General features: G+C 40.4%; 1 protein-coding gene across 1 annotated transcript in view; it reads right to left on the bottom strand.

Moving 5' to 3' along the window:
- Nucleotides 1–15,464, bottom strand: part of PTPRN2 (protein tyrosine phosphatase receptor type N2) — a 633,487-nt gene that overhangs the window by 49,862 nt on the left and 568,161 nt on the right. Inside the window, exons 15-16 of the mRNA XM_063415765.1 lie at nucleotides 12,406–12,553; nucleotides 4,838–4,911 (exon numbers count right to left, since the gene is read on the bottom strand). Of these exons, the coding sequence (XP_063271835.1) occupies nucleotides 4,838–4,911; nucleotides 12,406–12,553 (222 nt within the window). The remainder of the gene's footprint in view (nucleotides 1–4,837; nucleotides 4,912–12,405; nucleotides 12,554–15,464) is intronic.

The following is a 15,464-nucleotide window of genomic DNA, read 5'->3' as shown; positions in this document are numbered from 1 at the left end:
TTCATATCAGACCAGGATTCCACCTTTGCTTTACTACTGAATAAAAGCTTGTTTTTCCTTCAAGAGTTCTATTATCTAGCTGCCTTATTCTAAGACTTTGCAAGGATTCTCTGAAGAATGCTGAATTTTGTTGGGTTTTTGATAGAGATTGTGCTGCTGCATGATTTCACTGATAATGCTGATGAAATCCAGAAAAATCAATACATTGTGGGAGTAAATCCTCGAGAGTGGTACATGTAGATTCTTGTTAAGCAGTCTTGTAAAACAGCAAACCGAAGTAAAAGTGTCAATAGGCATCAATGACCATTTTGAAATTTCACGTAAATAATAATACTGATTAATTCCTTCCCTTTCAGCTTGTCACATCTTTATTTTCCACAGAGAAAGATGCTGGGTGAGATATGGTCTCAGCCACACCATATTTACCTTTACCTAAATCCTCTGGGTCCATCTGAAATATTCCTGAATCATGCGATCAGAACAAAATCCTGTGTAGACCAAATATGACAGAAAGGAAGTTGAAATCTGATTAACACCTTAAAAATTCATATGGATTCAAGTTTCTGTGTGGTTTCCAGACTTAATGTGTTTACAACACCAAGAAAATCTACTTCTATACATATATTTATTACACAAAGTATAGACAGTCTCTAAAAGAAGAAGTGTATTTGTTTTTGCAAAAGAAAGCATATCCAGCAAATGCAGGTGAACTTTGTACTCATTCACCTCAACATTAAAATTAAAAAGGGAGTCTAGTCCTCCTCTTCATGTTTGAATTAAAATTTAAAACAATTTTTTAAATCCTTCCTTTCAAGCCCCTAATGGATTGAAAGAAGGAAATCTGGTTGCCTATGCCATTATGAATTTCAGAGCCTATTCTTGCTGATGAAATTTGTATGCTGTATTTGAACAAACTGTCATGCTAATGACATTCCTCAGTCTGGTGTCTTCAATAATAAGCAAACTGAGTTTTAAATGTAGTTGATGGGATTTTTTTCTCTCTCAGACACCCTATGAGGAAAAACAGAATTTCCCATTTACTTTCATGACCTCTGATTTAAAAGCAAAGATTGCACATTATTTACTACTGGATGATTTTCCTGAAATTTAATGAGGACTAAGTACAAATATGACAGAAGTAATTATCACAGTTTTATTCTGCACAGTCAGGGTCTCCTTGTGCTGTAATTGCAAGCCTTTCATTCAGCTGCCGATACCAGAGTTATTATCATAGCACTTTATGTTATTTCTGAGAAGAGGGAAACAGATTTCTACCTCACTTTTACCCTGCAAATTTATCCGAAGGACTCATTTTGCCTGGCCTCATGCTACAGCAAAATAAAAGACATATGGGAAGAACTTGGACTAAATCTTTTCTGATCCTCTTCACCCATTCCCAGCTGCAGTGAGGCCATGAATATAACCCCACTTTTCACATCCTGCTGTGAGGTATTGAGGTATTGAGGGGGGGCAGCATTTTTTAAAAGGAAGAAACATGTGGGCAGGTGGCCAGCTCATTGTCTGGCACGGGGATTTTTTTACCGTGTGCTGCTGCACTCATTTAGACTTCAGTGAAGGTTGAGTGAGCCCCAGCTGGAGACTGGACCACTGACCCAGAAGCTGGAGATACCCAGCAACATGTACAGGACTGGCAGCTTCCCCCTCTGAAGCTCAAATACAATTACTTCATTTTCCACTCCTCCTGCACCACACAGCTCCCACACGTGGAGAGGAAAAAGCCTCTTCCCGTCAGCTCATCCCGTACTGATCCTGTGCTGTCCACTCCCATCTCACGACAGTGCTCACTCCTCACCCAGGCACTGCAAGCAGCAAACCCACCAGGAGCATCACTGTATTGACAGGACAATTACTGAGGTTATTTCATTGAAACAGTCTGAAGGAAAGAAATGGCAGGGTTTTTGTAAGACTGAGTGAAAGCAGTTGTGCCGATACTCCACATCCACTCTGTGCTCACAAGGACACTGACTGAATGTGCTACCAGAAGAGAGCTCAAGTAAACAGCAGCACAAATAGCACATATGGGCAACTTAGGCCTCATGAGCTGTATAAACACAGTAAATACTGCAGAATCAAGTGCCCAATTCAGTACTGCAGTAGGCATTTGAATTGGAGAGAGCAGAGACTGAATTTCTCTGCCACTTCTATATTTGACCTCATTATACAAAAACTGCACCAGATTAACAAATATGTTTACACTAATCTGAGGATATTTAATTTGGCTCAAAATTCTGCAGTTCACAGGGAATCTTTCCAGACCATGGGCTTGCAAAGCAGGGATTTCCTCCTATCAGCCCCCCACTGCATCACTTTCAAGAAACACATTTTGATCTACTGCTTTCCAAATAGCAAAATGACTACTGTCTTAGGGGAGCCAACTCATGTAACTAACTGGAGCATCTCTTTCCTTGGAATAGCAGGTCTACACAAATGTCAGCTGTGGGGCTTCCCACAGTAGGGTCTCTATCCTACCATGAAGAAGAAGAACTTGAAATTTTTTCTTGGCAGTTTTTCTTGGCTATGCAAGTTACTGGGCACTTGTCCCAATCTAAGGAAACACTTGTTTCTTAGAACCCACTTATTTCTGGGCATAGAAGTATTTCTGTAAGAGATACAAAACAGCCATAAGAATTTTTGGTTCACCAATTTAACTTGTACTGAACAGAATTTTTGAGTCTGGGAAAACCACAAAAAAAGAAGTAAGTTCTAATACTGCAGAAGGACCCTTATTAAGAGCTGGATGGAAAGACAAGATTACAACCCTTTGTAAAAACACAAGAGTTAAAGCTGTGGGAGGAACCCTGTGCTTGCATGAGCTTTGGGCATCCTGATAAAGCAAACCTCTTCCCAGTTTTGTCAATGGGATATCTTGGTCCTGTTTCTTCACTTCCAACACTACTTAATGTAATACTTTACTCTTCAGTGTAATTGAAGAAATAGTTACACTATAATCCAAAACTAGAATTGCAACAGATATACATATATGGAAGAATTTACCCCCTTCTCCAGCCAAATCTGTATACTAAAACTAGTTAAGCTGCATCTACACAGACTTTGGGCAGGTTCAGAAGCCCAGTTATTCAGCAAAAACCCGGCATTTGTACTGCTATCAACACTGAACCAAGCTTAGCACTGTCTACGGATGCTGTAATTCCACTCTGATACCACGTTGTTGCCATGTGAATTACAACCAAGCTCCTACAAGAATACAGTATCTCACTTCCAGTTATCACCTCCCACTGCTGTGTCCTTCTCACAAAACCTCAGTTTCTACTACCAGAGGAAGGCTTGACCAAACATAACTCACCAGCTGGGTCCTGCAGACACAGACAGAGCACTGAAGCCCTGGACCTCAGTGTATGATTTTCCAAGCAGGATGCACATTCCTTGGAACACGACCTGTGGTGATCCCCTGATCCTGGTGCCAGATAGAGGTTGGTCTAGAGACAAAACTAAAAGCTGTCTAAAAACCCAAATCTGTGCCTATCTACCCTTGTCCTCTGAAATGGAAACTGGCAATCCCTCAACATGCAGGTGCTTTGGTTTCCCCTCTACCCTAAGCCAAAGACAAAAATATCCCAAAGGTGTTTTTTGGCTTCTGTGTGGTTTTTAACTTTGAATAAAACGCTTTTATGTGTTGAAGGAAATGAAGCTTTGAACTCTGCTGAAACAAAGATCAGGGAACAGCTTCTATGTAGCTGTTGGTTTTTTTGAAGAAAAAAGTATTGTCAACAACACTGGAAGGAAGCAGCCTGTAATTTCATGCTGTTGCAAATTGTCAGCTGCCTTGCCCACACAAAGTCATTTAACTGGGGGAGTGATACTCCCCAGGAAAATGAGCCAGTAACGGCAAATGCAGCCCACTGCAGTGAGATCTTATTCTCCATCTTAAGTTCTTTCTCACAGTTGCCCTATAATAACTTTTTGGTGCCTAATTAATGTGAATAAAAACTGTGAGAAAAAGTGACTGCAATACCAGCAGTCCCACAGAGGTCAAGGACACAGTGCCTTTTTCCCCCTTCACCAGGATTTCCTGACACTTCCATTGAGGTGCTAGGACAGGGCAATGCCACTGGCATTACCTGTTCAGTGCCTAGAAATAGAGACTTTTTGTCTCTATCACCTTCTATGGACAAGAAAAGGACTCACACACAGCTCACACAGTCATGGCAAATGGCAGCAGGGCTACACTGGAGTATCTGGACACAAAAATTGGACTGACCCACTCTGCAGTTGGAATGAATACACGGGGGCTAGGGGATCCTGTTCCTGCTTTCAAAACAGCAAGCTCAGAGAAGAACCAGGAGAGCTACATCACCACCACACTGAGCATCACTAGGTCAACAGAGGAAGAAAGGCAAGAGAAAATGTCACTTCCTAATGCAGAAGAAGCTCAGAAGTCTGTGGAGCTCAGCTCTCCATGCCTACAGAAACCATTCCTCCTACTGCAGCTCGTACGACAATGCAAAAAAGAACAAGCTATTTTTACCTCTTGGCAGAAGGAAAAGCTCCACTAAAGTAAAGCAGTGAATTTTCTAATGTGTAAGTTAATAATATCTAATATCAAGTACAGAAAAACTGACAGTGTTACAAGGTAGACCGAAGGTTATCTAGTGACTTTTTCTTAGTAAATACACTTCAAGGGTATTGCATGCATATACATTTCTCTTCAATTTGAAAGGAAAGGCTGAAACACCAGCACAGTGAGGTGCTCACAACCTGAGATTAGCAGTGAGGTGCTTGGAGTGAGCCTATTCTGACAATAAGGGATGGCAAGGATCAACTATTTGGAGTACTTCTCACAGGTTACCATACTTACAATTGGACTGGCGTTGATGTAGTCTGAATTGTCGTGGCTACTTTCACCTTTCAGACATATCCTGGAATGGTCATCTGCAAAGGAGAAAACAAGGTAAGTTTCTATACCAGTATTCTATCCATTTTATGTTACACAATTCAAAGTCAGATCAATGTCCTTTTCAAGACAGGTAAATATCAGAAAGGACATTTCCTTCTGACTCCCAACCTAGCCACAGGGTTGATACAGCCACAGCATCACAGCCTGAATGGATATTCCTGAAACAATGGGATATTCCAGAAGCTCAGTATCACAAAGCCTGTCTTCATGAGATGCACTGTGATGTGCTACAACCTCTCTCAGAAAAAAAAGCATCTCTTCTGTTCAGGGAGTTTAAGATTTAAACTAGGCAAATCACTAAAACCTCCTTATAGCAAATACAGTATATTCCTGTGATTGCACAGTCATGGAAGAGGGAAGCTGATGGGACTTTGTCCACCTGGCTTCTCTAAACTATGAACAGCAGGAGCATGGAAGTACAGCTGAGAGCTAGACACTAAATTCATCTGTCCTTGTCAAAGACCAGTGCTGTGTGGTGCTCCACTGTTGATGTGAGGAGACAATAGGACTTGGAGATGATCATGGGAGAGAGAAAATGCCAACAATTTCACCTAAAGTACAACTGGAGCACACACAGACATCTCACACTACTGTTACTACAGCCACTTCAGATACCAGTGAAGAAAACAGCAGTTCTGGACACAGGAGACTTACGTTGTTTGCCCATCATCAGGAGTATTTTATCACTTTTTAACTTGTAATTTTACTGGTGCTAGCTCAATTATATTTAAAGTTGTTACACCTCAAACTCTAGTCCTTTTTTAAAAAAAATATTTCTACATCAGAACATGTATAAGGGATGGGTTTTATTTGTCTATACTCGGGCAGAGACAATGCAGGTCTTTACATCTCTTCCAATCATTCAGACTCACTTTCTGTCATGAGAAAAGAAATGTTTCTATGTGATGAATCATTTCATCCTGATTTAGCTGTCACAAACAGGCCAAATTGTGTTCAAGAAATGCCGTTTCTTTCCACTGACTAAAGAAAGCAAGCCCAGACCACACTCAGATAATTTGAGAGATGTCTAAGTCTACATATGAATCTCAAACTCTGTTATATATCTCTGATATATAACCAGCACAATTTATAAATCTCAGGAAACCTACCCTGCACAGTATATGGTAGAAAGGTTGTGGAGCTGCCCTTTCTGTTACCCTCTACAGCTGAACACATGATGTTTTGAGAGGATCAAGGATCTTTCCACTGATTTTTCAAACAGACAAAATAAGAGTACATTGTCTAGTGGGTTGTGTCACAACTCAACACCAGGATTCCAGGTTGGCTGGTAAGGGCATATCATTATTTTAATAATGAGGAATAATAAATGAATTATCAAACGTTCAGAGGACAATAAAGGAAGGTAGAGACAGAGAGTTTGGGCTCTGCTTAGGTTTATTCAACAGTAATTCCATGGCAGTTCAATAGATGGGCAAGACAAAGGGATGTTTGCAAGACTGTTGTTTATTGTCACTCAGTCTCACCCAACAGTGTCAGCAATCCTCTCCTGGGATAAGATTAGTGATGAACAAGTCATGTCAAATAACTGAAGATATGTCCTTTACTATTCACATAAAATTACTTTCCCTGCTAAGGTTTGAGGATGAAGAAGACAAGAAAGGGAACATGTTCATGAACATTATTCATTTCCACCCCACTTTGGCAGCACTGCACAAAAAAATCCAAAATATAAATATGAACTTGTGACACCTGAGATCTTGGGCTACCCGATATTTTTTATAGGAGGCTTTGCAATGAGCATTGTCACAGAGTGCCTGAAGAATTGCAGCTCTGAAACCTTCTGGCTTGGCAGGAGGTGCACAGGTTACAAGCAGTAAAAGTGGTCTCTTACACCCTTAAGGTAAGCAAGCACTCAGGGTAAGTCCTGTTCATTGAATAGCAAAGGTGTTTGAACTAATCACCAAAGGAAAGATGAAATGTTTTCAGATCAATGAAGGAGAGAGAACAGAGTGATTCATCAGTATTTAGCAAACAGATGTCAGGGTGACTCTCCAATAAGAGTCAGGTGTGAAATCAGTAACTTCAGGATCTTTTTTTTTTAAACGCAGTGTTTTACCCAGACCCTCTGATTTAGTGTGCCATGTCATTATCTTGCTGTCTTGGAGGGTTTATCAGAGGGTGAGACATGCTAAGGCTTTGGTCGTGAAAAGGTGTTGAGACTTTGTATTTGCTCTTAGAAAAAAGAAGTGTACAAGAAAGGTTGTACATGTTTTCCTGCATATATCAAGAGTTTGCACCCATGTGTGCTTCAGCTGCAGCATCAAACACTCATATTGACAATGAACAGATTGTGCTTGTCTATGCCTGTTATCACCTCAAAGCTTCTAGGAAGTAGCATAATAGCTCTTCTGAAACAGGCAGGGGAAGAAGAAAAGAAAAAAAAAACCCAACAGAATACCACGGACACCAGATTGTTATGTTAACAATGAGCAACTATGGGGAAAATGCTGAATGTACAGCACTTTTTCTTTTTGGAAACTGCATATTGATTGTGTGAGAAGCAGGAGAAGCAGCAAATACAAGTAAGGAAGGTATTTCAGAAAAGGAAGATGCATAAGATCAATCTAAAAAATGAGAAAGAAAGATGAATGAAGAAGTAGGAGAGGAGAGGGGTGATAATAACAAAGTGAGAGGAAAGACAAATGCTGTTACTAGCTACTGCAATCTGGCCAAGCTACAATTCCTCATCATTTTAAGTATCTACAATAGCTGCTGCTGAATGCTGAACTGCTTTGCATTTGCTATTGCTCCAGCCAAGCCACAGCTGAAAGAAAAGCAAAATGTATAGATGGATACACGTGGCAGAGAGAGACTTCCTAAATAAGGTTAATATTAACCTGTAGCTCCAGAGAAAGACAGCACAATGTTGCATTTTATGTACGAGTAAAATATAAAACAGAGAGGATAGAGCATCAAGGACATGATATAAGCAAACACACATGAGTCTGCAGTACATAAATCTCAATTTATAGTCTGAAAAAGCTGCATTTTGGTGTCTACACATAGATAACTTCACGTGAAGTGGTTAATGGAGCTTGATTTAGGTGGCTAAACATGAACATGGACTGTTTGAGAAACTGTAGATGAGACACTGCACAAGGAAAACAGACAAGACACAAGACCCCAAGATTTTTACCCTATTAGACCAGCATCTGAAGCTCACACAGGATACACAGTGGCATCCTTAAGGTACTCATTTCACTATAAACCAAATACCAACTCTGGCCACAGCACAGCTCTCCTGATGCCACAGCAGTGCCTGGCTCGTCTCTGGCTGTACCAGGGGCTTCGACACCTGGCTCCTATGGAGGCAGCTGCACAGAGGCACCTAAACTCAGGCATCCTGATCCACAACCTCACAGCCTCATGCCCAGAAAACTGGGCCTCAATGCCTCTGTGTAAGTTTCTACTGGTATTTGAGAGTCCTAAAGACACTTGGGCTAGCAGGCAGGAGGGTCACAAGTCTCCCACAGAGCTGGTGTTATATCTACTAGATGTTATATCTACTAGTTCTGCCTTGAGTACTTCAGGCATCTCAAACAAGACTGGATTCCTGTGCTTAAATGACTCAGTCAAGCATAAAAATGTCATTACTATCTGAATTATTAAACTGGCCAATACTACAGTAGTAGTCTTTTACTACTACTACTAATAAAAGACTACGTAGTATGTCTTTTACTACTAGTCAGTCTTTTACTTCTCTCACAGTGGCCCTGCAGCTTAATGAAGATTATTTTTGTTGTTAGATGGAGATTAAAATCTTGTACAAGTAAGATTCACGTTTTTCCTCTGCCTTTTGTTTCCTTTCAATCAGATACTTCTGAAGGAACAGAACCAACAAACATAAGGTTGAAAAGAAGGAATATGGGCAAATTTGGGTTGTCTGAATCCTGGCATCACAGAATAAGGCAAATCTTACAGCAATCAACCTGGCATATTCTGTCTGGATCATAATTTTCTTCCTTCTAGATTTAGACTGATTTTTTCCCCATACAAAGCTCTACACAGGACTCCACTGAATTAAGAAAGTGAAGAAGTGAGGAATGAAAGTGGTGCAGCCTGAAGACTATGAAGAACCATAATCTGCTGATGATCATTATTTTGCCTATAGATGATCTGCAGAAAATGGAACTTTTCCTTGCTCTGAACAGCTCAAGTTCATTCATTTCAGAGCACTATTTGCACATGCACTGTAATATGGATAATGCACACAACCCTCTGCTCAGGAGTTCCCATCTCTGGTACACAACCCCAGGCTGTGCTCTAAAGGCAGACAAGCCTCAGATCTGGGTGCACGTTCTGCCCCTAAATGTTTTGCTTTCCTTTAGAGGAAAAGCAAAGCACAGAGATAAGCAGGTTGCTTAAATACATACCATGACCCATGGACACTGCTATGGTGCACCATTTTTGATGGATCTTCACCACAGGAAGTTGTTTGCCAAATGTTTAAAATATGCATATATTCATGGTGTACATAAATAGAAACATACAGAGATGGGTTTATTTTTCAGTGATGCAAAAAGAAAAAAAAATTTGGAAAGCTTTTCTTGAGCTGCTCATGTATTCATAAACAAAATAGGCATCACTAAATTATAGTACTAAAAATAAACACCGTGTGCCCTAAATTATAGCAATCTGCTTCTTGATTGGATAAAAGGATACAGTTTTGTTAATCTAGAAGGTCCAGGTAACTTGAATTGTTAGTATGTTTTGAACTAGTAATCAGTCAAGTGCAGTGTCATGGTGTTCTGCTATCAAGTATTTTAAAAGCTGTTTGTATAGAACAGAAAACAGAAATTTAGGTACAAGAGCAAGCTGTGATAAAACTGTGATAATTAAATCAGTTATAAAAACAGTAAAAATAATACTGTATTACTTCAAGAATGGTTCAGAAAGAAAACCACAAAGGAAATACAACATGATATTAAAGCTTATTTGAAGCCTTTCTAAGAGGAAATCTATTTGAATTGGCAGTCTTGTTCTACCTTGTCAAGGTGATTATGAATATGAAAGGGGTAAGGAAACACTAACAAGGCATCAGCCTGTGAGAATATACTGAATGTAGATAACAACTGTGTAGAATATCAAAAGCATATCATGTTTGCTTCTTCATACATTATCAAGAAAATCTATGGCTTTTTTGCTAGGTTTCAATGTCTAATGCAGTTTTTAAAAAAGTGGGCAAACTGGGCCTTCTCATCTCAGTTTAATCTTAGAGTCTAAAATAACCACCACCTTATCAAAATTTAATATTGTTTAAACTCTATGCCATACTTTCCACCCATCAACAAAGTAGTAAGTACTTTAAACATATATAACATGACAGCTGTTTACCAGTGCACAGCAACTTCAGAAAGTGAAGGCAGGTAATGCTGTGCAATTCAGTCCAAAAGGAAAATTCCCAGTACATTAATATTTGTTATAGAACTTTCCACACTGAAGAAACAAAGCAAATGTATCATTTTACCCTTTAAAATGTACTAAAATACTTTTAGTTAAAACTTCAGATAAATTGCAGTCACCCTATCTGTGTCCAAATATCCTCACTTCACCAAATCACCTTCAGGCAGCCCTGATCCAGTCTAGACCCAGACATGGGACAAACAGGAATAATAACATGCCATGGAAGAAGCAGTGGCAGAGAACCAAAGGCTGGTCAGTGCTGGATGATACATCCACACAGCACAATAAAAAGAGACAGACTACCTGTCAGCATCCCTGAGTATTTAAAATGTATTTGTGGTATTCAGAGATGTGGTTTAGCAGTGACCTGGTAGTGCCGGGTTAACGACTGAACATGATGAGTTTGGAAGTCTTTCCAAATGATTCTATGACACCCAACCTAAAAATCTCAGCTCTTTAGCACTGTCACAGCCATGATACTTCTGGATTCAGAGGTAGAAAAGGTTCAGATAGAAGGTTTCTATCTTATAGCTCATCATATCATGAAGACAGTTTCTACATCAGTCAAATAACCAGCACCAATTTCTGGCAACGTCTGTAGCTCCCATGCTGTCTCTGTGGCAGCAACCAAAACCAGTTCAGATTAGTTTATGAGCAGGAACTTGAAACATCTTAAGATAGTCCGACTGTAGGTCCATATTGATAGAATACGTTAAGCAGGAAGATTAATTTAGATCAATACATATTTTCATAGAATATTTTCACTGTTTATTATGCCAGTTAAGTGCTGGTTTTTTTCAGAAGGTTTGTGCTACTTCAACTTTCATGGTGACTTCTTCAGAAGTTCTCAACAAGCCTGATCCCAAAACACATGGAAACCAGCAAATGGCTGCTGTTGTCCCAACAGGCTTTTGACCAGCACCACATTTACTCAAGAAAATTAATACTGCCAAATTGCTGTAATCCTCTCCTGAGTAGATAAATATTGCAGAAAGAGCCACTACATAAACAAAAGAGACAAACCCTGCTGAAGCAAATACACAGGGTCTGATGGGCTCAGTTAAATTATCATGTCCTTTCAAAGATCTTCACTCTAAATCTGGCTATGACATTTACTCAACGTGTTACCTGTCATTTCTCCATTTCTAAAGGAGGAACACTACTTACTCAAGACTCTCTTAGGGAAAAACAATGTTTTCGGGGCACTTTAAAAATCAAACCAGCTATGTATGTTTGCCAAGCTATCCAGCTGGATTGTGGGCTCACTGATTGAGAGCATTCTGGATGCTGTGGACTGTGCATATATTCTCAGTTTCATTTGTGTTTCATTGGTTGCTTAATGAAATATGTGTCCATAAACTACCAATGTAATCTGTGAGATATATATATATATGTTTGCATAGGAAAAATATGTTACTTTTATCTCAAACTCAAAAGGTGGCTGATTGCAGGAAAGAACAGATTCTAGGAATACAAATATCAGTTTCTTTTTTAAAAATCATTATTTTTATTTTTTTGTGTTTAGAGAAGCCTTGGAGAGAGAAGCCAGTTTGCAAACTTATCCATTGAAGCCTAAAGGAGTTTCTTCAGTACAGCTGAGTATCAATAAAGAGATCACCTGGCTCTGCCTCTAGACTGCTGGTATTACTGCTGGATGGACAAGAGACCAACTTGTCTTGGTCAGAAGAAGATGAGACTTCTATTGAATAGCTACAGATGCCACTTTTGCATAGACAGGATATTCCAGCACTGAAAATCACTCTGGCTATGAAATTTTGTGGGACAGCACAGCTGCAGCAGCAGTGTTACGTGGCACAGTTGTGCATTTTTGTAACATATATGTGACTTACAAGAAGATAAACAGAGTCTGATATGACAACAGGATGTGCACCCAGGCCACAGCTGTAGCCACAGCTTTCCAGGACACCTGGAAACCTCTCCACATTGTTCACCTGCCCTCTGCAGCTTTCACACCACTCTGCAAAGGGTGCTGGGGAGGGTATCAATAACCTGGAGTGCCATGATGCAAAGGGGAGTGTACATACACGGTACCACAGCCCGCGAGCGGTTCTTCTGCACGTTCTCCTCCTGCTGCCCCACCGTGCTCTCGTTGGGCTCGGCCTGGTACGCGCACAGAGCTTCCCACTCCTTCTCCAGACGGTTCTTGTTCTTCAGGTGATCTTCCATGTAGGACTGCAATGAAAAGAACACTGCATCAAGCACTGACTTGGCCAGGCTGAAATCTCAGCTTAAAGGATGTTTCTCAAAGCATGGGAATCCTGAGCTTTGGGGAGAAAAAAGAGGCTCAGTTTTAAGGTTCATCTATTCACTTAAGAGAGTAAATTTCAAGGTTATTTGTGCTATAAAAAATGAGAATGATAAAATGTACCAGTGCTAACAGAGAGGAAATGCATGAAACATCCAGTCCCTGAGCTTTAGGAGGAGATTATTTCTTCTTCAGTACCCAGGAAACATAAGCCCAAATGTGTCTTTCATCAGGCAATGGAAAAGAAACAAAGTTCCATTGACAAAAATGACTACAAACAACAACTTCTGTCAAAACAAAGGATTTTACAAATTAAAGTTCAAGCACATATGCACAACAGTGATAGAAATGTTGGAAAGAATTAAAAATTGCTAGGCTGAACTGTCATGGCTAAAGCACTAGGTCATCAGAAACTCATCTTGCAGATGAACTGGCACAGAGAGGGCCCTGAACTGAGGAGGTGTTGTTAATTAATATTAATATATGTTGTTACAGGCTGTACATTGCATTCAGTTAGCAGTATTGGGAAAAGCATCTCCAAAGAAAACTGACTGTGGCAGGAATGAGAGGCCATCAAAGCATACTGGTGCTGGTCTTAAGCTTTTGCAGATCTCCCAAGGCTAGAGCTCCCATACAGCAGTGGATAGAAATTCAGTTCCAAAGATTTGAGAAAGGTGAACCAAGACCCTTTTCCTTCACCCCATGGATCACAAAACAATCCAATTATACGACAGAAGGAGAGCAGAAAGGAGGAAGGGTGGGGAAACCCAGAAATCTTCCCCTCCCTTTAACATGGAAATTAAGAAAGTGATCACCTGGTACATTAGGTTCCTCATACAGGCCCATTACCTTGCAGAGCCTGCCATCTCCTACAACAAGCAAGAGAACCATCTCAAATCACAGCCCGTTCATATGTGTAAATTAAGCTCCTTCGTATTTGTAAATTAAATGCTATACTGCCTCTACTAGTTAGGTTGAAATTAACATTCCTAAAGAGATTTTAAAAGGACAGACTGCTTAGGAGACAGGCTCAGGGCTGGGGTCAGCAGCAGAGCTTCTGGCCCAAACATCACTCACAGTGGTTATGGCTGGAATGTTCACTAATACAGCCCAATCTGTAGCAAACCTTGCCCAGAAAAAGCTCCCAGAAAGGATTCACTGTAATGTATAAAAAGCACTTTAATTGCCTAGAACACCTTTTCCATAGCCAATCCCTGTGATGTTGAATTGTTCTTCCCAAATGTGCTTCAAAGAAGAAAGGCTCTGACGCCCTCTCAACAGGTTTAACCAAGGTGTAAAAAGCTCGCAGCTTGTCCTCTGCCAAACAGGAGCTCTGCAAAGCTGCTGTGCCACTGTGCCTCCCACCTGGCTGCCAGGGCAGGACACAGCTCTCTCCTGCAGCTTGAACAGTTTCCTGATGACAAAAGAGCCCCTGACACACAGCTTTGTTTGGTGCGGGGTTTGTCGGGTGCCTTTACACAAGGTTTGTAAATCAAACCAAAAAACCAATTCAGGGAGCGGCGCTTCCAGAGCGGATGTCTTTAAGGACACAGAAAGATACTGCATTAGAAGAAAGGTTTCTGAAGGAGGTAGAAAATAGTGGTGGCCTAGATACAATCAAAACACCTACTGTGTGATTGCTTTTTTCCTATAATGAAGGAAAAAGCACTGCAGTGGACAGAGCTGTGACCCAGCAGATGAGGGGCCGGGAGAGTGGCGTGGCCCCGCCGTGGGTCAGGGTGTGGGTCAGGTAACGTGGTCCCAGCACCAACTTGCAAGTTAACAGGAGGAAACCATCCTCCAATAGTTCCTTTGTCCTTGTCAAAAGGCTGTTGCTACTGGGGAAAGGAGGGAGGCTAAGGATCCTGCTCGTTTCTCCTGGCAAATCCATGCCTGGATATGTATACTGAAATCACAGAAAGAAAAAAAAAAAAAAGATAATCCCTCCAGAGCAGGAGGAATTTTTATGAGGGAAAGGGAAAAAATAGCAAAATCTTACAATACCACAGAGCCAAGACTTCTGGCTTCAGAGCAGCTGTTGAGCATGCAGCAGAGATCAGGCAGTCAAGGACCAGCCTGTAGCATCTTCCCATTTTAAACCACAGTTTTATAATCTGATTCATTTTGACATGCCCATCACCAACGTCCCACAGACTTCAGGGACATTTTATGCAGATACACAGATCTGCCAACACTGAGTCTCTCCAAAATATTGGTAGGTCCACGATGCTGTAGGTTAAGGGCCATGAACATTTGATTCCTAAGGCAGGACTGAATGTAGTAAGGAGCTTTCTGTTGACTCCAACTTGTCTCCTTGATGTTTTCAAGGATTGTATTTTAAAAAGAAATTTAATTTCCTTTTTAAATCATCAAATCTGACACAGTTAAGGTAAAGTTTACAGTTAAGGTAAATTGACTGCTTTTATTGCACATGAACTTTTAAATAACTCAATGCTCTTTAAAAGTTTTTACTTTTACCTTAATTTTTCAGGTAATCTTGAGTGTAAAGAACATGAATGAAATGAAAACACATAAAAATCTTTAACCAACCATTTTTGTGTGGTTTCAATTTCTGCATCACATGGATCAGATTCACAGGGCACTTCCTGACAGACCTTGAAATGGTGTTGGATTGTTTGAATGGACCCATGGAAGGCTCTGCCCCATATAAACATCTGCTTTACACACATTTTTAAAAGCTACTGATAGACAAGCTTGCTTTAAAACATTCAGGAGCCAGACAATTCCCTCAGAGTTAAGTAATCTTTCATTTACAGTCCTTCAGAGCCCCTACGCTCATCCCCACTTTGCTAAACAGCTTAGTGATTTTGAAATACT

Source organism: Prinia subflava, chromosome 1, assembly GCF_021018805.1.
Source record: "Prinia subflava isolate CZ2003 ecotype Zambia chromosome 1, Cam_Psub_1.2, whole genome shotgun sequence".
NCBI lineage: Eukaryota > Metazoa > Chordata > Aves > Passeriformes > Cisticolidae > Prinia > Prinia subflava.
This window is presented reverse-complemented; position numbering and strand designations above follow the sequence as displayed.